We start from the raw sequence: 24992 nt of genomic DNA, 5'->3' as shown, positions 1-24992 counted from the left end.
ACTAAAAATAAAACAAAAAATCGTTAGAATAATAAAAAAATATATTCGTAAGATAATCGTATGAATGGACACTTCCTATCCCCTCTGTTTATCTCTTTTCAGTTTGCAGTCGGTTTTTTTTTAACTATTTTTCTTAAACCTAGAATCCTTTATGTTGTATAAGTTTTTTAAATTTTTGTCGCTTAGAACTCAGAGTCATCGTCATTGTTTGCATTTTACTAATATGATGTAGTCTTATGTTCAAATATTTTTCAATCACTAATCGTATTGACTTTATGCGCATGGCCAGCATAATCGTGGTCATTTTCTCAGTCTTACAGCCGCTACCCATTCACCTCTTATTAAAATATTCGTTGGAAACCTAAAACCATGAAATTTGATAGTAAAATATGGGTACTAGTTTACTCAAAAATTGTAAAAAGTTAAAACATAAAACAAACGAGTTAATAATTCATAAATATATTTTGATTTTTTTTATTTTCAATTTATGTAACATAAAATAACACGAGAAAAAAACAATAACTATGTCTACTTTTTACTTCATTATTTTTCTGATTGCGTACAATTTACTTACCCACATTTTGGGGTATTGAAAAAAAAAACTACTGTCAACACTCCCGTGGTACGTCATTTCGTGACATTGAAATTATAAGTTCCGAATAACCTCAATATTATTTTGTAATAACAATAAATTTAAAGTTTTATATGTACTTACGTGTGAAACGATATTCCTTCAGATTTTTTGTTTACTTTGGTACTGTTTTTGCACCATTTAATCACACAAGACGGCATTTTATAAGCAAAGTTACTGTATGAAACCTCGTGACATACTAACGAAAATGAGCGTAGTTTGATGCATATGTGTGCGTGAGCGCGTGTATTTACTTGAAGGAGCCGAGTTTTGTGGCTTCACTAACAACAAAGGCCGCGCATTATCTACTTTTTTTTACTATATCTATGAAATATATTTGACAAAACGTCAATTGTTAGTTTTCTTTATCAAATGGAATTTGGTTGTCTATTTAAATAGTTTTTATTACTTTTGTTTGGAAACATTTCAATTTCTTTGTGGAAATTAATGTCCTTTTTTATTTTATTTATAATGAGTTTAAAATGTCATGTATAATAATGACGTATGCATACTTATCAATTAGGTTTACGTCATTATTATATGTCTCTTTCAGTTGTATCTTTTAATAATGAACTTTGTGGTAATTTTCGATGACCAGGAAACTAAATCAAAATTGGTTCACCACTTTCTTGGCCTACCGTACCACCGCTTGTATATCTGTACTTGGTTCTATTCTCAAGTCATATCATAAGTTTTTATAGCCTACAGCATAACTGCAATATTTATTTGACAGAAGTATGTTAGTAATCATGAATTGCTCGTGCCCAGTACGCAATTTTCATTTGAAATTTTCAACATTCAGTTCACTTACCTTTCGACTGCAGTTACACTGATATACAATTCCGAAATTTCGTGTACATGAAAATCTTTTAGCGGAATCTTCCGTAACATCGAGCGAGAGATGTTTAGAAAATTTCGATACATTTTAATGTTACACGTGCAAGCAGATTCAAAAATGCTTTTAAAAGAGTACTTTTAAAAGGTTCCTTTTGTCTATATTATAAAACTGCTTTGCGTTTCTGATACCTTACAAATAAATGTGTTGGTTACTAAAGGATTGTTAAACTAATTGCAAGATGTACGTTATAGAGGTGGGGACAGAAGAAAGCATCTTGCTCGAAATTCCGACTGAGGAACTGTTTGTTGTCTTAACGTACCTACGCTTAACGCTTTGCGTGCGTGCGTGCGTGCGTGCGTACATACGTGCATGCGTGTGTGCTTACGTGCGTGTGTGCGTACTGTTTGTGTGTGTGTGTGTGTGTGTGTGTGCGTTGCTGTGTGCAAATCATCATCTCTATTCAACCGTTTGCGTTATTTTTTTGCACGTAGTATAAACATACACACATACGGGTAATATAATCATAATTCGACCTTTAATAAATATCTTACGTCTCACGAAATCTATAAATTGTGATAAAATCTACTTTAAGCGTAATACATAAGTCCTGTATAGTCTGTTTATATTGTAAATAACGTTTAAATATAAACCAAAAATGGTTTCACGAGGTGTCCCGGTTTATCAGGCGCTGTTACTTTGATTATTTATTATTTTATATTTGGTTTGTTCAACCTCACCGCAAAAACTGAATGTGCAACCGTTTGATTAAAAATTAAATATGTTTCATCATCGAATTTCAGAAATATTTACAGGAAATTTAGTTTGAATATTATTAAATATATCTTGTTTCATTAATTATACTAGTATTGCAAACAATATAACAATAGGTACATTTATTTCTGTGTTATCCACACATTAGGGCGTTCAAAAACATTTTTTTAATATCATATCAAAAATCACTTAGAACGGAATTTAAAAATCATCATATCATAGGATCAATCGATCTAACGGGTACATTGTTCCATAGCTTAATTGACTAGAGCACCTTGAGTAGCTTGTTGGCAAAGTTTGTAGTAGCCCTACTTTCTGCTCAGGTGCAGAGTCTGGGTGTAATATTTCTATTTATATATTTATATATGTAATATTTCTATATATATTTATCAAAAAATATATATTTATCTATATCAGCCGGTTGTTACCTGTGACACAAGCATTAAGTTGCTTACCATAGGAACAGGCGAACTGTGTATTGTGTAGATATTTATTTATATTTATTTATATAAGCTACGTTAATAATCGCTTACCATCAGGTACGCTTGTTTGTCGACCTAGTTGTATGAAAAAATATATACATATTCTTAACTGCTATTCTACATTCCATATCAGGTGTGTTTTCGTATTAACCGGTATGCCGACTGGTATAGCTACAGACATATTTTTTTTTTCAATAAACATACTTATAAATAATACATATAAATATATAAATAAATATTTATGTTACACCCAGACTCGGGGTGGGAATCGAACCTACGACCCTCGAAGTAGAAAGCAGGGTCGCTACAAACTACAAAAAAACTTATAACCTACCTCTAATCCCACCTGGAGCTCTGGTTACCTTAATCACCACAGGGACACAACACTGTGCTTGAAATATATAGGTATTATTTTGATGTGATCTTCTGTTAGGTCGAGGTACTTCTCCAGTTGGACTGCTCCATATTTTCAGTAAGACATATCCTGCTATGTTCTACCTCAGTTAAAATATACAAGTCTTTAAAAAAATTACGAAGTGCCTTAAAGGAACTCAAACATGATCACTTATCAATGACGGCGTATACCCATGCGGCCACATACCATACCGTCATACCTGCGGACCGAAGCCAATCCCATGCATAATTCATCTCGCTCCAGCGATACAGAAACGTTAATGCATCACTCTTGATTATACAGCGCTAAACATGTTCCCTCATTTCCCAGCTTTGCATGATGCGGTTTAATTTACACTTTGATCATTAAAACAATCTATTTATAGACATTTGTGTGTATTTCTGCTGCAATTCGATTTGATAGTCGATTGTCTGTATTGAACACGTTTTAGTCGTATTCAGCCAGTAATAACCCAGTGCTGGGCATAGGCCTCTTTCTCCATGTAGGAGAAGGACCGGAGCTTAAGCCACCACATTGCTCCACTGTGCATATTATCTGTACTATCGGGTATTTATGATAACAATCGGCACCGACAGCTTAACGTGCTCTACGAGGCACGGCGGGGAGTCCAATAAGGATAGACGTCCAAACTGGAAAGAAGTCTTTGTACAAATACAAATATCCATCCCGAGCGGGAATCGTTCCAGCGAACCGTCGGTGTTTTAGGCGACTGCTCGCCCCACTGCACCAGAGCGGCTGTTGTTTATTCTATGAGTTAGGGTTGTGAATCGTTATTTATTTATAAGGGCTGCCTCTTTGTTTGTATTGATTTTGTGTTACAAGTATTGCGTGTTGAGTTACTGTGTAATGTTATACCAAAGTTACTCTTGCAACACGATATGTTACATTTGTGTATATTTAAATTTCGATCTAGGTTTTGAATTTCACGCTGTGACAATGTTGATTAAAATCGTACAAAAATATATTTTTAATATCACTGAAGAATGTCAGATTGTGGAGATGCTCTCTAAGTGTTAGGTTGGCAACTCAAATCGTTCTGGTATTAACAGGATACGGTAAACGCTTGCCACAAAAAAAAAATAATAGAAATTTAAAAGTCGTTTATCCTTGTATTATCATTAGTTTGTAATGAATTATTTTATTTAACATAAATTATTATATTGGCATAACGTTACGGGGAACTTAGTGGTTCTTTATCTTGTCACCTCTTTCCCGAGGTAAAGATGATAATTATGTTTACTCACAAACGAAAAAAAAAATCGACTTCAATTACACCCTTTTCGACTAAAAATAAGATCAAAATCGGTACACCACCCAGTGAAAAGTAATGGCGTATAATACAACGTAGGTCTACGAAAAAACAGTCGAGTAAATATGCATTATTAGATATAACTCAAAAAGTGCTTGTCAGAGCTCAATTAAATTTCATTGAGACAACACGACACGCACTAACTTTTGATTTAAAAAAAATTACAATCGATTTGGGAACCTCCTCTTTTTTGATATTCACTAAAGTTCAATCTATTTGTCTCATCTATTTATAGTCATATACTTCATCATTACAGCCTATACAGTCCACTGCTGGACATAGGCCTCCACAAGTTTACGCCAAAAATAACGTGAACCCATGTGTTTTGCCCATAGTCACCACGCTGGGCAGGCGGGTTGGTGACCGCAGTACTGGCTTTGTCGCACCGAAGATGCTGCTGCCCGTCTTCGGCCTGTGTATTTCAAAGCCAGCAGTTTGATGGTTATCCCGCCATCGGTCGGCTTCTTAAGTTCCGAGGTGGTTGTGGAACCTTGTTATCCCTTAGTCGCCTCTTACGACACCCACGGGAAGAGAGGGGGTGGCTAAATTCTTTAGTGCCGTAGCCACACAGCACTCGGCAGCAGTCATATACTTATTCAACCGAAATTTTATACCATACAAAAACATCTTCAAAATAAACACTAATCAAATATTTGACTTCATGTTACAAAAATCGAAACTCAATACAAGCTAAAAGAAGCACTTTATTGTAATTTATGTTGCATCGAACTGATTGAATCAGTCGTGACATTTGACGCCTAGCTACAAGCTAACAATAGCAGCAAACGCCTAAATATCGACTAGACGAGTGGTTGAACACAACGTTCTGGCATGATCCACATTAACATAATTATATGATTGCAACGCTAACTGATGTTCAGCCATCGACCTGTGTTCCACTTGTCAACGCTGTGTTAACTCATATTTCATTTCTAAATTTAAACCGATACTGTTAAATGGGAATAAGTTATATATAATGTAACGTTGTCGTTTTATGATCTGAGGGCTTGTAATTGTGTATTTTGTATTGTATTGATCAATAAACTAAGTTTCGTTTTAAGTGTAATCAATTTTTATAAATTTCCTGAATATAACAGTTTATTAGCAGAACTTAATACTCAAATATATTATATAATTAAAAAAAACTCAACGTCGTACCACGTCCTAGCTTCACTAGGCAGTAATGATATATCGACTGTAGTATTATAATTCACGTTTAACAAAAGACATGGGCATTTTGAGCCCGCGGATGTTAGTTTTAAGAAAATAAAATAAAAAATACTCAAATATAAAATTAAATTTGAATATTGACTTAAGTTTTTATTTATATACAACAATGCAATGAAACTATCGGGTAAATGTTTATTTGTTAGCTCCATATAAAGCAAAGTCGCCTACACTTCGGGAGTTCGAAAATAACAATCTCAGTAACTACCGTAGAATAAAAAGTTTTCATTTTATGATGGTTTTTGTTAGTGGTAGTGAAAGTTTTAAATTCGATAACTATTCAATTACAAAAAATAAAACACGGGAAAAGCGGTATTAAATAAAAGGACTAGACGAGCGTCAAATTACTATTTTGATCAGGTGACTGCAACATGCTTAATGTTAAGTTATGAATTTTAAAACAAGTCAAAAATAGCTTGAAACTACAAGCACGAGGATAGTTGATTACGTATATAGAATAAATTTTATTTTCTAAGTTAATGAGTTCAACTAAAACTCACACGGGCTAAGTCTGTTGCTAGCTGTTCATTGTTCAGTAAATCTTAATAGTACGCCAATTACTTACTAGGGAGTGTGAGGGATAAGCTCTTACTTTGGATTGACGCTGTTGCTTCTGGACAACAATGTTTATTTTTATTTTATGAGATACTTAACGGTCTTCGGAAAAGGGAAAGGTTCTCGATTCGACTGTGTCTTTATGTTTGCGACCTCAGAACTTTTTAGTGGTTGAACTGATTTCAATGATTTTTTTTACCGAAAAGTGGTGAATGTCATGTGGTCATTAATTGGGATCTGGCGAGTACTTTTTGAAATTAAGTTAACAATTTATATCATCTAAGATTTTTAAAGCTGAATAGTTTGTTTGTTTTAACGCGCTAATCACAGGAACCATTCTTTGAAATGAAATCTTTGAAATGAAAAACTCTTTTTGTGTTGGATAACCCATTTCTCCTCAAATGAAAGCGGGTGAAACCGCGGGGCACAGCCAGTGTTTCTATATATTAATTTTATTCAGACAATAGAATAACATTTGTATGAAATATATAATTGAATGTTAAACCACTTTTTTTACTTAAAATTTAAATTATTAAAAAATATATTTTATTTGAATGTGTATGCGCGGTTCAAGTGGAAACTATTGGTAGATTTAAAAAATGGAAAATGTTTTTTTTTTGGATCACTAAAGTCAGTGAAATAGAATATAACAGTCATAAATATGAATCCTTATAAAAAAAGTCTGAATGTGTAATTATAAGTAAGTCAGTCAGTCAGTTCAGCTTATTGTAGTCTACACCTGAACATAGGCTCTCCATATAATTGTATGATCATTTTGATGGTTTAGTTTTAGTATCTCGTAACGAAAACAATTTCTAAATCGTCGCGTGTCGCTTGCGCTTACGAGCGGACGGTTGCGAAGATGAGTCATAAGGCGAAAGATAGTGGTGAACAAATAACTACAACAGTTAAATGCAATTCGTGTAATATAGTTATTAGTGAAGTCCTTGCATTTGTCTGTAATAAAATAGACGTAATGGACGAGGACAGTATATGTCGAATCTGCGAAACAGCGTTTTCGGAGAATGAAATAACAGTCGCAAAGAATTTACTTTTTGATTCTATCGCGAACAGTAAAAAGAAGGTAAGAAAACGGAAAGGAAAAGTGGTGAGGGACATAGAGGACATTATTTGTTGTCTTAAAGAAAGCGATCCTGAGATAGTTCCCGTCTTTGTGGCACGGGAATTGCACAAACTACCCCCAGTTTTGTTCGATCACCTGGACGCTACTCGGATCCTCAAGGACCTTGTCAAGTTGAGACACGACATAGACCGGATTACAGACACTTATGCAACAAAAGAAGAAGTGCTAGAATTAAAACAAAAATGTATGGGTGTAAATAATCCGGTCGATTACAACTGTAACACTAACAACGTTATAAATTCTAACCGTGGTGCATGTCTAATAAATAGTTTTGAATTAAATAGTGGGCCAACAGGAATATTTCCTATAATAAAAGCAAATGATGTCGTTTATATGAAAGAGGGTAGGGACACAAATTGTACACCGCGACGAAACAAAGAAACAGCTGACGGCGTGCAAAACGTTGAACCCACACGATGAATCAGCTGCGATCGCCACGCGCTCCGCACCCCGCGCCTAGCCCGCCCATTGAACTATCACTGCCGGTTGCGACGCGTAATGTAAACAACGATGCATTAGAACTTGCGGGCGAATCAAATACGGAAACAAAAATTGTAACATCTGTGAAATCGTTTGCTAGCGTAGCCAAGGAAAATGGGAAATCGAAACATGAACTGAAAACGGGTGAGTGGCAGCAAGTACAAAGGAAAAAATATAGAAATCGCTTTACGGGGAATAAAGGAAAAGCGGTTGTTCAGCCAGATAATAACTTTAGAGCTGCGGATATTAGTATTCCTATATACATTTACAATGTATCTAAACAGACGACGGAAGAAGATATTTTAAATTACATTAAAAATAAAACAAGTCTAGATGTTAAGTTAACTAAGTGGAATATGCGGCATGATAAAGCGTATTGTGCTTTTAAAATTTATGTACCGCAATACAAACTTGAAACTTTTTTGTGTGACGACTTTTGGCCAGAAGGAATATCGTTCCGTCGTTTTATTACTTTTCATCGGAACGGAAGAGTGTCAGGAAACAAGCGAGAAATATGTAATAAAATATCGTAATGGAAAACAGTACGCCTATAAAATTAATAAGTTTTAATTGTAAGAGCGTTGTGAGATCTACGGAGTGTATTAGAAAGCTCTGCCTCAAGGCAGATATCGTTGCACTCCAAGAGACATGGTTACTGCCACATGACTTGTCCTACCTGGGTACCATCGACGACAGGTTTGCTTTTACCGGGACCTCTGCTGTAGATACGACTGTTGGAGTACTGAGAGGCAGGCCGTACGGTGGAGTGGCTCTGCTATGGAGAAAGTCAACGTTCCCGTGTGTCACCGCGTTAACTAGTGCTAGTGTTCGAGTGGCAGCTATTAAAATAGTGCACGGTGATCGATCGAGTTTAGTTGTGTCGGTGTACATGCCTACCGCGAAACCGGAAAACTTACTCGAATATACGGAGTGTCTTAGTGAAATAAACGCGTTAATAGAAAGCAACGACGTGGAGTCTGTGTATGTTCTTGGGGATTTTAATGCACACCCGGGTGAGTTATTTTCAAATGAACTATTGAACTTCTGTGTCGAACGAAAGTGGTCGTGTGTGGACATGGAAATACTTCCTCTAGACAGTTATACATTCGTGAGTGGTGCGCACGGCTGTCGGCGCTGGCTCGATCACTGCGTGAGGACCGACGCGGCCAGACGCTCGATTTGTAATGTTGCGATACTGTATGATGTTTACTGGTCTGATCACTTGCCTTTAATTGGTGAGTGTAATTTTCAACTTATAACGCCTAAGTTGACATCCCCTAACACCAGGGTTAATAAAGTTATTTGGGGGGAAAGAAGCTCAGAACAGACCAGTAAATACTCGAAATTGTGTCAAAATGAGCTTAGTAAGATAGTGTTTCCTGCGCATTTTTGCGAATGCGCCGATGGTTTCTGTAGTGACATTAAACATACATACGATTTAAAACTAATGTATGATAACATAGTACAAATACTTAGAGAGGCGGCTCTGAACTCCTATGTGGGCCCTACTTTTCGAAAACATAGATCTGTACCGGGATGGAATATGCATGTCAGTGACGCTCACAGGAAGGCACGATTATTCTATCAAAATTGGCTTATTATGGGTAAGCCAAAGGGGGGATCGGTTTACGAGGAGATGAGGGAAAGCAGATGGGTTTTTAAGTCATAATTAAAATTGTGTCAGGAAAATGAAAATCAAATAAAGTTAGATATCATAGCGCAACATCACGCAAGTAAAAATTTTAGTAAATTTTGGAAGAAAACAAACAAGTTGAATCCTAAGTCAAATAGCCGCCCTGCGAGCGTTGCTGGCTTTCACGAACCCCGTGATATAGCAAACTTTTTTAGACAGCATTTCAAGGTTGATCTATCAAGCAGCTCCGGTACTCGGATGCTCAATACTGTGCAACCGAAGTCAATAAGCGTTAGATTTTCCGCTAACGATGTAAAGAGGGTCGTAAGTCAGATGGTACGAGGTAAGTCACCCGGTCACGATGGGCTCAGTATTGAGCATGTGAAGTATGCAGAGCCTGACTTGTCTAGAGTTCTCGCTATGTTTTTTAACTTGTGTATAAGTCACAGTTATCTGCCGGAGGGTCTTATGTACACCATAGTAGTACCTATATTGAAAAATAAAACAGGGGATGTATCTGATGTGTCCAACTATAGACCAATCTCACTCGCTACGGTCATAGCTAAGGTACTGGACAGTCTGCTTGATAAGCAGTTAGAGGGGCATATTAAGCTTCAAGACTCCCAATTCGGTTTTAGACCGGGTCTTTCTACAGAGAGTGCCATTCTATGCCTCAAGCAGACTGTACAGTACTATACAGCTAGAAAAACTCCAGTATATGCCTGTTTTCTGGATTTATCAAAAGCTTTTGATACAATACGGTATGATGTGCTCTGGACAAAATTAAGGGAGGAGACTGATGTACCCTGCGAGGTTGCATCAGTGCTAGAATACTGGTACTACAACCAACGGAATGTTGTAAAGTGGGCGGGCACGCACTCAGAAATGTACGGGTTGGAATGTGGGGTTAGACAGGGGGGCTTGACCTCTCCTCGTTTGTTTAACCTTTATATGAACGGGCTGCTTGCCGAACTTAGAAATAGCAACATTGGCTGTCATATCGGGGGCGTCTGCGTAAATAACATCAGTTACGCTGACGATATGGTACTGTTAAGCCCGTCTATAGGTGCACTGCGCAAATTAATGCGGATTTGTGAAAGGTACGCTGAGGCCCAGGGACTCAGATATAACTCGAAGAAGAGTGAACTCCTAGTGTTTAAGGCCGGCAAGAAAGACTATGCGAATGTGCCACCTTTATATCTTGGAGGTGTTGCTTTAAATAGAGTAGAACGTTTTAAGTATCTGGGTCACTGGGTTTCGGACAACCTCAGTGATGATGAGGATGTGGAACGAGAGCACAGGGCACTGGCCGTGCGCTGCAACATGCTGGCCCGAAGGTTTGCAAGGTGTACTGATAGTGTAAAAGTAACTCTGTTTAAGGCATATTGCCAATCCTTCTACACCTGCAGCCTTTGGGTCAGGTATACGCAGCGAGCGTACAACGCCCTGAGAGTCCAGTACAACAATGCATTCAGAGTGCTGCTCGAGTTGCCGCGTTACTGCAGTGCCTCCGAAATGTTTACTACGAGGCGCGTTGATAGCTTTAAGGCTATTATTCGTAAGAGGTGTGCATCCATGCTCCGGAGGCTACGAACCAGCTCGAACGGCATTCTGAGTGCACTGGCGGACCGCTGGGACTCAGCAATACTGCGCCACTGGATACGGCTACATTCTGACTGACGAGGGTCGTGTCCAGATAGCTATTACTTTTACTTTTACTTTTGCTTGTTATTGATTTGTATTGATTTTATTTGTTGTTTGATATCTTTATTTACTTCTATTCATATTTATATTGATTTACTAACATTAGATATAAGTTGTTTTTGTAATACTAACATTAAGATATGGACTACTTATGTCTGAAACAAAATAAATAAATAAAATAAATAAAAAATAAATCAATACTGCAGGCTGAAGCTTAGGAAATAAATAAAAGATAAAAAAATGTTTAAAATTATTGGTGCTCTAAATTATTGGTGACACAATTAGAACGCATAAATTTAACAAAGTTCAATTTTAAATCTGTCAACAACAACAAAAACACAGTTCTAAAAATATACAAACACAAAATTAATAGTAAAAAATACGACCGTTGATATCTGTTATATAACGTTAACGTAGGAGAGTGAGGCTTACCTCCAAGCACGCGGCAGGTGAGAAGTACGTCATCACCTTCTTCATGAGGCCCCAACGTGGTAGCGTTGATCACGCGACCCCATCGGTCTACTACCACTGGCTTTTCTGGTGGCACTGCAACAAATGTCATATGATAGGATTAAATAATGAAGCAGAAAGTAAGACTAGCCCGTTCGCACAATATGCAATGACCTTCAAGGTTCTGCTTCAAGTGGTTGCGATTTCCGACGCCGAATCAAACTCGGTGCGGGATTTCAAGGTTACTTCAAAAATTCTCAATGTCGAAAAAACTTGAAAACGGTCGTTTTTTAGAAACACCACACATGGTTCATCTTAAGCTACGTCCACTTCGCCTTAGATGCCTAATAAAGGAAATGACAGTCGAAAACGATATCATGGTAAAGCTAGTACTTTATATAAATTACTATCTGACCCCGCAAACGTTGTTTTACCATATATGTTATTAAACCTCTAAGTCCCCTCTTATAACTTAGGGGTATGAAAGATAGATTTTAGCCGATTGTCAGACCTATCCAATATGTACACAAAATTTCATAAAAATCGGTCCAGCCGTGTCGGAGGAGTATGGTACGTAACACGAGAACTTTATATATAAAGATATAAACGCGTATATTTTCATACATTCGTTTTATAAATAAAATCATCATATTTTCGTCAGGTAGTAATAAAAAAAAAAAACAAAAAAATTCCATCATTGCATGTAAGATTTAACAAAAACCATAAAAGTAGAAAGGAATGCAGAAAATGACAAGGTGTGAACCTCAGTCATAGATATTTATTTTTGTTCAATTCTTTTCTTTCCAACTACTTGAAAACTAAAGCGGGGAATGTGAGTGAACGGTCGAAACTTGGAGTAGCTGTTTTAGTTTCACTTGTTTTCTTCAGATCCGCTTCATTTCAGACGCTGCAGTAGCCTACTTGCTATTGAACTCTGGAACCTTCGATCTTGTGTGTTTTCTTTAAAACATTTAAAAAAATCTTTTGCACTTTAACAATCCTCAGCTTTATTTGTCTTGTTGTTAGTTGGAATAGTGTCATTGGTTCTAAGTAATTTAATTTCTTTAATTGTTCTTTTATTTATTTATTTTGTTTCATAGGTAATAATAGTTGTGTCTGGTTCGTTTGACTGGTTTTAATGGTGATATAAGTTTTTTATCCATACATTTGTATGTGTGTTGTTAAACATTACGTATAATTGGAATTGGGTTTGCGTTTTACCTATTTATAAAGCTGAGAAACCATTCGTTACATATATTATCATATATAAACCCACACTACTATGTGGTGTACATAATTATGATCGAATGCATTAAATAAAAAAAATAATAATATATAAATACGCATACACGGTCGTCTGTTCCTAAGTTAAGCAACTTGATTCTTATTATGGCTAAATATATTTTATCGAAATATACATATAAATATTAAATATATAAATAAATACAAATAAAACTAGGAACTAAGCTAGAAACTAGGGTCACTACAAACTACGCCAACGGGCTAGTCAAAAGTAGTTTTTTTGCTCAGTTATCAATTCTGTTATCTAATTCTGTTGACAATGGTATATGATATTAGCCAAAAGATATCTTGAGTATGTTTATAAAGAATTTATGAATTATAGATATAATATGATATACCTACATATAAACGAATTTAATTATTTCTCTAAAAATACCGCGTATTTCTTAGTTTCACATTGCACATACTATCATCATCATCATCATCATTTCAGCCTATTACAGTCCACTGCTGGACACAGGCCTCCACAAATTCGCGCCAAAAATGCCGTAAACTCATGTGTTTTGCCCATAGTCACCACGCTGGGCAGGCGGGTTGGTGACCATAACGCATACTATGCACTAAAGTAATATAACAAAGCGCGCAAGATAAATAAATACATATTCCCCAATTAACAATGGCGTCTTTCCATCTCACATGATTGATCTCATTTGATTTTACTGTACGGTGCAGTATACAAGTCTGCATAATTTATAATGTTTTAAACTCAAAACATCTTACTGATAATAGAAAAACATCAAAATGGCTTCAAAGTCTGAAAAGATACACTTATCTACTGCAAATTAGCGAGTAAAAACAATAAAGGAAAAAATACAGATGAAGTCAAAAGATATATTCAACATATTGTATTTAAAAACCGTCTAAATAAAAAATAAAAAACAGCCCAGATAAATCCACGATTATCACATTTCTCTCAGAGACCTCAATATTTGAAGATGAAAATACTTCAACTAGCAACTCAATCAAATTAATCGCTCTAATCTAGAATTGATGGTGTTAAATTTAAACGGATACAGTAAACAATAATATGGGAAGATCCTGGATACAATTAATCAGCCCGATACAACGCAGGTGATTGCTAACAGCTTCGTTCGATTACCATTAGTCGGTTCCCATAGCGGCTGCCAACTTATATCTAGCGGCTGGTGTGACTTCTAATTCGAAGAGATAAGGTCTGGTTTAGCTCGTACCACTGCTATTGTTTCGAGTGTGTTTACGCCACACCGTGTAGGGTTATTTCGGTGGGGCCCGTTTAAAGCATGAAAGCCCAATTGGGTTTTACATTCGACACAGCGGGCTCGTCCAATCTAACTTTAGTCTCTAATTCCGAGTCGAGCCATTGACTGCGAGTAAAAATAGTGAGAATTCATCTGTTCGCTCAAAGGTAAATAAATTCCGAGTTAGCTCACAAACGAACAATACATTCATTTCTTTGGGTCTGCTTTCACATTTGAAACGGGAGTCTTTTTTATCAAAATACCTTTTATGTTTTTAAAAAACTAGGTAACTTTATTTTGGGATTTCATAAAGGATCTCTTCCGTTTATGGGACAGTGAATAGGCGTCTGTTACCAGGTTACAAAACAAATTCACCCTAATACTACACCTACTGAAAACGTTAGCTGAGTTCTAAATATGATGTCCGAAGTCAGTCAACGTTATTTATACCTTGATTTTCTGATTTACCAAGTTTTTTTCTTATGTCATCTTTATTTGATGCTAATTTTACTTACTGCTTACTTTATATTTTATATTTACTTTGAGATATAAAAATGCCTTTTTAGAGAGAATTTGTGGTTGGTTGAAATTCTTTTCATATATCTCTTTTAAAGAAATGCGCCGCAAGGAAGAATATATGCAAGTTTTGCTGCGATGTTCCTTCAAATTGGAGCACGAAATGTACTATACCAAACCCACTTATTCACTTACAACCTAAAATAAGGATTGTTAGTAAAATCACTCGGGCGCTTAAGTAATATTTTCGTGAAGAATGAACAAATTTCGAAATATAATGTATGAATAGATACACGGAACTGCCTGAAATAGAATTATAATAATCTAATAAAGTTTAAATTTTAATAGAACTTGGCTATCTGTTATTACTTTGTTAATAGAAAGTGTTATACCGTAATACGATTTACCAAGATTTGCATTCAATTTGAGAAGAGCCGTCACAGAACGTCCCTTTTAATAGAAAGACAACAAAGTGGTAATCAGATCAAACGCTTCCCCGTCCGCATCCCTGATAGCCTCAAAGCGATTTTAAGTTTCAAACTTGATCGTCGATCAACAGAGTCGATTCCAATCATAAGGCTACAAGACTCACAGCGGGCAGATAAAATAATTTTTTTTAGTAATTTCTTTTGATAATAAGCCTGGGTACAAGATTACGTATCAGTTTCATGAATCTAATTTTCACCCGCAATAATAGAGCAAAAATATTTTTTTGAAATCATTTATTTAAAGCTAAGTTAGAAAAAAAAACAAAAAAAAAACAATAATAGTAACTGAGTCTAAATTCTATGCAAGTAAAACCAGACATCTACCACATATTTTGCTTATAGGCAAAAACAGAGCTAGTTACAGCCAAACGGACAGCTAATAAAGTTTAAGATAATTGAGCCTAACGATAAACGACCTGATAAGCGTAAAATAAAACATTTAAGTAGCGGCAATCTTCCAGAAAAATATCGGGCATCGAACGACCGATGAATTTAAAGCAAACGAAATTGAATGGCGGCAGTAAACTGAGTGATCGTGTTTCAATAAAGGAGCGTGAAGCAATCAAATACGGTTTTGTTTCAAAGGCCGATCCAATTAATGCCGGGAATGTCCAGGGCATAATTACACGCGCCCGTAGGGAGCCGAGTCGGGATGTTACTCATTACCGAAAATACAATAATGTTAATGACGTCCAATATATTTATGGCGCCAATAAAAATGCCAAAAGTGAGGAGGTTAAATTAAAAACCAATTTGAATACGTTGAATAAATTCGTATGTATTAAGTATTTATTCATCGTGACACGCGTACTCGGTGTTTAATGGGACTGAAGCTTCAATCAAGACAAGTGCGATGCGTCTTTTCAAGTCGAATTACGTTTTATTAATTAAAATTATCGTTCAATGTGTTGAGTTAAAATGTTTCGGTTTTCCATTCAGTAGCAATGGTAATTGAGTATTGATTTTTAATTATTTTCTTTATGAAACACTTTACATTTATAATGTTTGCGTTTCGAATTATGGTTGCGCAAACTGGCTTTAGAGGAGCGCTTCAGAAGTGATGGATTAGCTGGGTACATGCTCTATGTTGATTAAAGCGTATAAACAACAAGGTCAGGAACTGGATAATTTTGCAAATTATATGTCAGCCATTTTAATTTTTTATAAAATACATTTGTTAGTCTCGTTTTGTGGTCAACAATTATACTTTTACATAAAATTTAACCCGTAATGCAGCAGCGTAGTGGATTAAGCTCCAATCCTTATGTAGTTGGAAAAAGATGCTTATGCCCAGCAATGGGCTATTACAAGTTGTCTCCCGATAAATTTCAAAATTAACGACTTAAAGGAAGACATGAATTTTAATACAAATGTTAGAGACATTTATACCAAATTTGTCTTTTCGAACTTTGGTCCACCTGGGCGGTGACAGGCGAAAGGACACAGTTCTTTACAGCGTCACCTTAGACCATAACATACCCCGGATAGCCGGGGTATGTTATGGTGTATATATACCGGCGTGTGTGAGGTATATATCTCAATTCACTTCAAAATTCATCATATTTACCTTTCCTAATATTAAGTGAAATAATATTCTTTTGATCTCCGGTTTTAGAGGTAATATTTCATCTAGTTATTTTACTATAGTGTATAGTTTCATTCGTCCGTGTGAGTGAAGCAAGGCAATGTTGAAATGCGTTTCTACTTAAGTGATTAGTTTTTGCTTCGTGGCTATTATACTTTTCGTGAAAGTTGAAAATATATTTTCAAAACTCACAAGCAAATAACAGGTCGGTTGATATATTATTGTGTACGAAACTAACAACTATAGCTACATGCTTATTTGGTTTGTCTCTTGAAAAAAACTCGATATTACTGTATTGTATTACTAAGAGCTACGCTGCTTAAAGATTTTGTAATAGCTTAAAATCTTTTTTTTATGAATTAGAAATACTGTAATAAATAAACATATAAAATATTAAGGCAGGATGTAATTTTTATATCTTATCTATTTTAAAAATTAAAGAAAAACTTTTTGGTTCCAATGTAATTATATATACGTAAAAAACAAATTATTATACTAAAATAGTGTATGAAATTATTTATATATGAAAAAAAGTACAATGCAATAAATATTTCACAGACATTACCATTCAAATAAATTATTAAAAAATGAGAAAAACATTTATAAGCGAACATAATCCGATCAATGTGTACAACAGCATAATCACTTCTATTTTGCGAACGCATTCGAGTGTCGCTCGCTAGCTCCTCTACTATCGCTTCCATTCCAATAGGCCCCATTATTTTTACGCATGAAAATAATACGTTATTTCCACTCTGACATTTATCCGCAGTTATCACGTTCAGGTGCGAGGAACGATAGCTATTAGCATTTCCATGGCATTTCATAAGGTCATCGGATACTCTTTTAAAGTTAACATGAAAGTAAAACTTCACGCTCATCGATTGATATCTATCTATGAATAAAGGCAACACGTGCCATTTATAATATTAGATTTTTTCTCTATATTTGAATTTGTGTCTATCAACGAACTTTCTACAGTAATGATGATCGAAATTTGTTTGATATCAAACTTTAGATTCGACATAACATTTTTATACAAATTAATATTCGTTTTCAGGTTGAAGCTTATTTTTTCGCACAAACACTAATAACGATTATAAGCAAATTAAAATTCGCGATAAATGATTAATTTTTGATTCTTTTGGATCCTGCAGGTCAAATGTTAAGAAGCATTTTAACTAAAATTGATAGTCAGTAAAATTTTATAAAATAGCAGATGCTGATAAAAAAATAGTGCAAAATGTGAGTATGATGATTTGAGTTGATATTGTTGCAGAATCTCGTTTTTCTAGACGTTTCTTTGATATTAAATACATTTCGATTATAATTGGTTTTCAAAATCACTTTCAAATGGTGTAATGTATGAGATCATTACTAAGACATGCTGCAGTCTAATCCAAGCTACAAACTATTTCATTACCGCTTCTCAAACTGTCGTTTACTAAGACACATCTCGTACTAAGTAAAATTGTTTATCACGATATTATACGTTATACTAATTAAATGACAGTTATTTATAACGCTGAGGAAATCCTAGCAGAGTATGTTAATTAAATTAATATAACCTACTTGGTTGATGAATATGGGGTAAAAGAGACGTTGATTGAACATTCCTACAAACTTCGGGCTATCGATCACTCCTCGACAATAATTCGTGTGTACGAGATACTAACGAGACGAACTTTGTTGGGGTTGCGTACAATACAGACATATGTACACACACACTATTCTGAGTAGAAGGGCGAAACGAAGACAATTTGCTTTGACAATTTCAGTAATTGTTTTCAAGTCCGAGACTTTTAATTAAGTCTCGTAATGAAATTATTAAAAGATTTCTGTCAGCAGGCTCCAACTTTACACATTATGAAACGGGACGTACAATACAGACATATGTGTACATACACACTATTCTGAGTAGGAGGGCGAAACGAAGACAATTCGCTTTGATAATTTCAATAATTGTTTTCAAGTTTGAGACTTTTAATTAAGTCTTGTAATGAAATTAATAACAGATTTCTGTCAGCAGACTCCAACTTTACACATTATTACACGAGACATTGCAAAAGTATTGAAATTGATTGTGTGTATTGATGAAATCTCTATAATGAAGTCTAACTTTTTTGAGTATTTCTGAATTTCATTTTAAATTTTACATAACAATAAAAAAGCACTAAATATTACCTCAATTTATTATTAAATTTCATATTAAGAACTGAAAAATATGTGTCTGTGAATCCAAAGTCAAGAATGATTACCAACTATGGTCAGATTGCAGACACAACATCATTTACGCTATTCAAATATAAATATTCATAACAACAATAATACTAACCAACAACAGTGAGATTGTATCTAAAGCTGGTGGTCTGTGTGTTGCGGAAGTCGACACGACAGCGGTAGACGCCTTCATCTCTTCTCTTGACATCTCTGACGAGGAGTGATGCTGGAGGCGGTGAGGTGGAGAAATGTGCTCGAGGTCCAAACACTTCTGGAGCAGACCAGTGCGTCGCTTCCGATATATGCTTGCCGCGTACGTCGAAACTGAAACAAGGTAACTTTATTTTATTGGACTGTTTGAAATTTTGATGTTTCGAGTAGTTGCTTGGGTGGTCAAATCGTGATTGACAAAATATATACAGGTATGAACAGTTTATACTCTACGGTCTTGTATGGTTGCTTTATTTCAACACGAATTAAATAATAAAAAAAAATAGTATTTATTTATTTGTTTATTTATTTACACTTTCGCAAACCAATACAAGGTTTTAACAGAAAAATAGAATTTGCATTAGTCGCAACAGGCGGCCTTATTGCTAATACAGCGATCTCTTCCAAGCAACCTTTGGGCAGGAGACTTACAAAGGAGTGTGGGATGGGACGCAAAAACGTTATGTAACATACATATGAACATATTATACTCACATACGTACATGTACACCACACACGTGTAAAACAAAAATTAGAGATTTTTCTTTGTGTTACATAAAAATTGTAACACAATCAACAGTTGTGAAAAATTGCACATTTCTGAGATATAAAATATTTGCAAATGAAAGGTACATACGAGTATGTTCGATACAGATATTTACAAGACCACAGTCACACGTTACAACAGGATCAGTTCGATAAGTTCTCATACATCTTAACGCGATATTGAGTATATTCAACGTGTATCAGGAATTTTCAACTAAAGATTACAAATTTGAAATCAATAAAATATAAAAAATATATAAAAAAAATAATAAAATAATAATAATAATAAATCTTGGATTTGTATTTTTGGGAGTTGTTTTTAAAAATGCGAGTATCTGGAATATTTGTTTGTATGCGTGTAACAAGAATATTGCTATCTACGATTTTATTTTTGTGTTACTCACACATTAGGAATTCTAAACATTTTTGAATATCATATCAAAAATTGACCGCTCCAGCGGGTTTCGAAACCGCGTCTCCGACTGATAATGTTAAGAATATTGCTATCAGCAACGCCGTAAGCACTGTAATATTACGCGTAGACAATTTAACTTTCTTTTCTTAACTTAAAATAGTCAAATTTTAGGATTACAATAATCATTACAGTTAAAATGTGAGTAAATTGTAACAATAATATTAAAAATATAAACATACTGTACATTCTATTCTAAGCATTCATCAGATTGTTGAAATAAAAACCGGAAAAGTCCGAGGTGAAGCGCAAACCAAAAGAACAAACACCCAAACCACTAAAAATATTTGTACAAACACAAACATCCGCTCCAATAACCTCTACACCAGAACGGTCTGGTTTTAATGAATTGAAATAAAATAAAACGAGAAAAAAAAATATAAAATGAATTATCCACACAAATTAGTGACACTAAACTTGATAGTTGAATTAATTGAATTAAGCTCATCATTAATGCAATTCTTATGATTATATTAATTATTTTCAGTAGAAAATAAATTTAAATGAGACTGCATAGTAAGGTAATTGTGGTTCAGCAAAAGTGTCCTAATTAAAACTAAACAGCGTTCAGTGAACATTCAGACATCTGCTTCAACTTGAAGACGAGATGCTGAATCATAACATTAAAAAATATATAAAATTCAAAAAAGCTTTTAAGTAATTAAACCTCAAACAATTACAAAGTTCCTAATCCACAAGAAAGGATAAAACGAACGCTACAATAATCCTCTTTATCAAACAAAAACATCCATTTTTCATCATGACCTCTCAATTTTTTTATATTTATCAAAAACTCTCAGCAAAAATGTTGTACTTAGCGTTAATTTTAATAAACTCTCTCCGAATCGTTCTGTAAGCTTTTAACGGAAAATTAGTGCTCGAAAACCGGTATTTATTCGGAATATTTTTTTTTCATCATTCGAAATTTGAATCTAAAATATTAGGAGTAGCTATATTTGTATTTGCTCTCTATACTAAACATTTATATAGCTCTCGAATATAAATATTTAGTATCCAGGTGTAATATTGAAACTATGTAAGTGTATGTAGCGTGTCAAGGGCGAATATACGTGTGTTGCGAGGGCGTAATGACTCTTTTAGTTTCGATTATTTATCCTTAAGAGCTAACAATATTCAGATATCATTTCAGCCTATTGCAGTCCACTGCTGGACATAGGCCTCCACAAGTTCGCGCCAAAAATGCGTGAACTCATGTGTGTTGCCCATAGTCACCACGCTGGGCAGGCGGATTGGTGACCGCAGGGCTGGCTTTGTCGCACCGAAGACGCTGCTGCCCGTCTTCGGCCTGTGTGTTTCAAAGCCAGCGGTTAGATGGTTATCCTGCCATCGATCGGCTTCTTAAGTTCTAAGGTGGTAGTGGAACTGTGTTATCCCTTAGTCCACCCACCACGGGAAGAGAGGGAGTGTCTATATTCTTTGGTGCCGTAGCCACACAGCACAATATTCAGATAAGTCACAGTAAAAAGAAATTGATTACTTCCTAAAGAATAAAATGGGTATTCTGAAGATTTCTGAACGTGAAGACATTTACGAGTATTTTAGAGATCCATCGACACTAAGTGTCTTTTTTAACAGACTTCCCAAAAAAGGACAAGGTTTTCAATTCGATTGTATTTTTATGTACCTCAGAACATTTGACTGGGTGAACCGATTTTGATGATCTTTTTTCAATCGAAAGGTGGTACGTGGCATGTGGTCTCGCTTAAATTTAATTGGGGTCTCACAAGAACTTTTTGAGTTATATCTAATAATGCGTATTCACTTGACGATTTCTTCCTCGATCTACGTTGTATTATACCGTATAACTTTATACTTGGTGTACTGATTTTGATTATTCTTGATTTAATCGAAAGGTGATGCTTTTTCATTTGGTCGACTTTAAATTTTGATCGATATTAAATTTGATGGACATCTGATAACTACTTTTTGAGTAATTTTGGATGACACGTATTTACTTCACTATTTTTTTGTAGTAATCGTAGGTTTCGTAGTTTCGTAGTTCTTCGATGTAATTGAAGTCGGTATTTTTTTCATTTTAGGTTTTGAAACATATATTTGTAGTTGTAAGCAATTTAGAAACTATTTAGGGTTAAAGAAAATCAGCTCATTAGAGTTTGATTGGTAAATAACGAATATCTAGCCATCACACAATCACACTTTACATAAATCTGTCTATTAATTTACAGCCTACGAAGCTAAAGGTGGGGTAGAGGAAGCCGTAAAACTTATAACATCCCTAAGTTTACACTTTGATATCAATACCTTAAAATAAAAAACAAAATCATCAACATAATCACACAAATAAAACAAAAAAGTATAAAACATTACATATTACAATCACGAAATTCTTGCTAACACAATTGCCCATACAATATTTTATCAGATAAATTTTAGTCCCAGTTAAAACAAACAAGAACCACGAACGGCTGATCCCCACCATAAATCATATAGAACCTCATATGACCCATAACTCTACAATAACGTAGAAAATTAAAATGGCAAGAGGCACAAAGAGAAAAGAGTGTATAACCGTAAAAAGGGATTACAACATGAAATATAGTGAGGGTCTTATTTTTCCGCTCATCGGTTTTATTTCCATGTAGATAGTTTCTATCACTTACATCTGTGACGTTTGAAAACTACAGTCTTACTTAGATGTGTTTCCGTTTAAAAAGATCTTGCATCATGTCCCGGAGCTTAATAAAGTCTAACCTTCTGAATAAATTGAATTTTCCCAGACACTAGAGAATGAATTCTAAATTTTTCTATTTATTCTTAATCCTTAAACTTTTTCTTAGTAGCGGGACATTTATAAGCCATATCTTTATAACAAAAAATCTTTCATTTGTGCAATATAAATATCAGCGTCAATGTAATACAATGAACATAATTGGGTATTGTAAAATATTGATTAATTGTGGTTAAAGCAAAAAATAATTTATAAAGAGAGATGGTTAAAGGAAATATCTGAGTTAAATTATTTAATTAATTCTCAGTAAATTAATATTACTGTAACCAAAAATAAAAAACTAAACAAAGCTTGTAATGAAAAGAGAGTTGAAGGAAAATATTTACGACATTCTAATAGGAAGGTAATTTTTTTTACCGTTTTATCTTAGCAAAATATTCACGCGAATTATGAAAGAAAAATGTGACACAAATACTTAGCATCTCCGCTCAGATTTATAATAGCTATTTAGTGAGTTATTTCATAAAAACGCGACGAGTATTTGTTTAGAAAATGATCACCGGAGAAAAATCTTAATAAGGTGGATTCCTAAAGCAATTTCGAGTTTCATTTTATAATTATATCATATTTAATAAGTAACACTGTTACAGTGGAATGTACTTTTAATCAATCATCACTTCAGCCTATCACAGTCTACTGTTAGATATAAGCCTCCCCAAGATTGTGTAGATATTTATTTATTATTTATTTATACACTATACGTACATATATCTTTACCTACGATACACCACACATCAATCATTTCTCTTTATATATTTTTTTTTCACACAAAGCCTATTAGACTTTTGTAACATCAAGAAAAGCATCACAAGATTCTAACACAATTGTAAATCAATATTTGAACAGATCCCACTATATTTAGTAGCTGCGAGTATTCTTAACCCAGCTTTGTTTCCCAATATATTTATTTCAAGCCGGTTCCTCATCCCGTATTCCGGGTGGCACCTCACTCGCCTTCAGTCGCGAAACGATGAGATCTGCCCTTTGTCAATTTGCTACATTCCCTTAGCTCGGTACCCACGCAGCAGCGCCTTTAGCGTGTCGACGTGACATCACTGCCTTTTTAAGCACGTGACCTCTTTCGCCTTTCTTCACATTCTCCCCAATTGTTAAATCTTGATTCGTCTGTTTTTTTCTTAATGCTACTTATTTAGAGGATAACGGATTATTTTATTCTTATTATGTATTTAGTTTGTCCCTTTTTTTTATTGAAGTAAAACTTTTTTACGCGCGCTTGACTCGGGATGTGAGCTGGTATATATTAAATTTATTAAGCTGGTATTATTAGGTCGGGATGTAAGCTAGTAAATATGTGACGAGAGAGTTTCAAAAAGTTTGGTCGGGCCAGGTGAACGGAGCAAGGGAGAGGTGCGAGCGCTCATTTTCTTTCTCTCTTTATTCTCATAGCCAGTTACGTTTCGTATATCTAAGACGCAGTTCAGGTATATTGCTAAAGAAGTTTTATTCAGTCGCGTTTTCTAAAGCACACTTGTTTTTTATTCTTCATATTTATTTCTTTTTTATGTTTTCAAAATTATGCCACTGTTACTGATAATAATATATCCAAAAAAGTTAATTATTTTGAATTTAGTCAGCTTCTCATTAGCAAATCACATTTCTAATACAACATTAAAATTTATACCAACGAAAAACTTTTACGTTCATAAGTAAATTTGGCACGAGGTTTTGATTGACTATGAGTAGATACCTAAGATAAATACAACTCTAAACCTATGCCAAATATCAAATGTTTGATATAACGTCCATATTTTGTAATACAAATACTTCAATATTATTAATTTTTCTACGAATTTCAATACGGACAATCAAAAATTGAATATAAAAATTCCAATAAAGAATTCTGACTCAAAACAAAATGGCACAAATAAAAGGGTTAGTTAAAACACTCGAAATAAAAAAAAAATCAAAATTCAAAAACAGAAATGTATGCAATTACTCAAAACAATACGCGAATCCAACGCTGCGAGAGTATAAAAATAAAATGGCACCCGCTATAAATCGACAAG

General features: G+C 34.6%; 1 protein-coding gene across 1 annotated transcript in view; it reads right to left on the bottom strand.

Moving 5' to 3' along the window:
* Positions 1 to 24992, bottom strand: part of LOC123668473 — a 268966-nt gene that overhangs the window by 208737 nt on the left and 35237 nt on the right. Inside the window, exons 4-5 of the mRNA XM_045602205.1 lie at positions 19083 to 19320; positions 11622 to 11735 (exon numbers count right to left, since the gene is read on the bottom strand). Of these exons, the coding sequence (XP_045458161.1) occupies positions 11622 to 11735; positions 19083 to 19320 (352 nt within the window). The remainder of the gene's footprint in view (positions 1 to 11621; positions 11736 to 19082; positions 19321 to 24992) is intronic.

Source organism: Melitaea cinxia, chromosome 3 (assembly GCF_905220565.1).
Source record: "Melitaea cinxia chromosome 3, ilMelCinx1.1, whole genome shotgun sequence".
In the NCBI taxonomy this organism is placed as follows: Eukaryota; Metazoa; Arthropoda; class Insecta; order Lepidoptera; family Nymphalidae; genus Melitaea; species Melitaea cinxia.
This window is presented reverse-complemented; position numbering and strand designations above follow the sequence as displayed.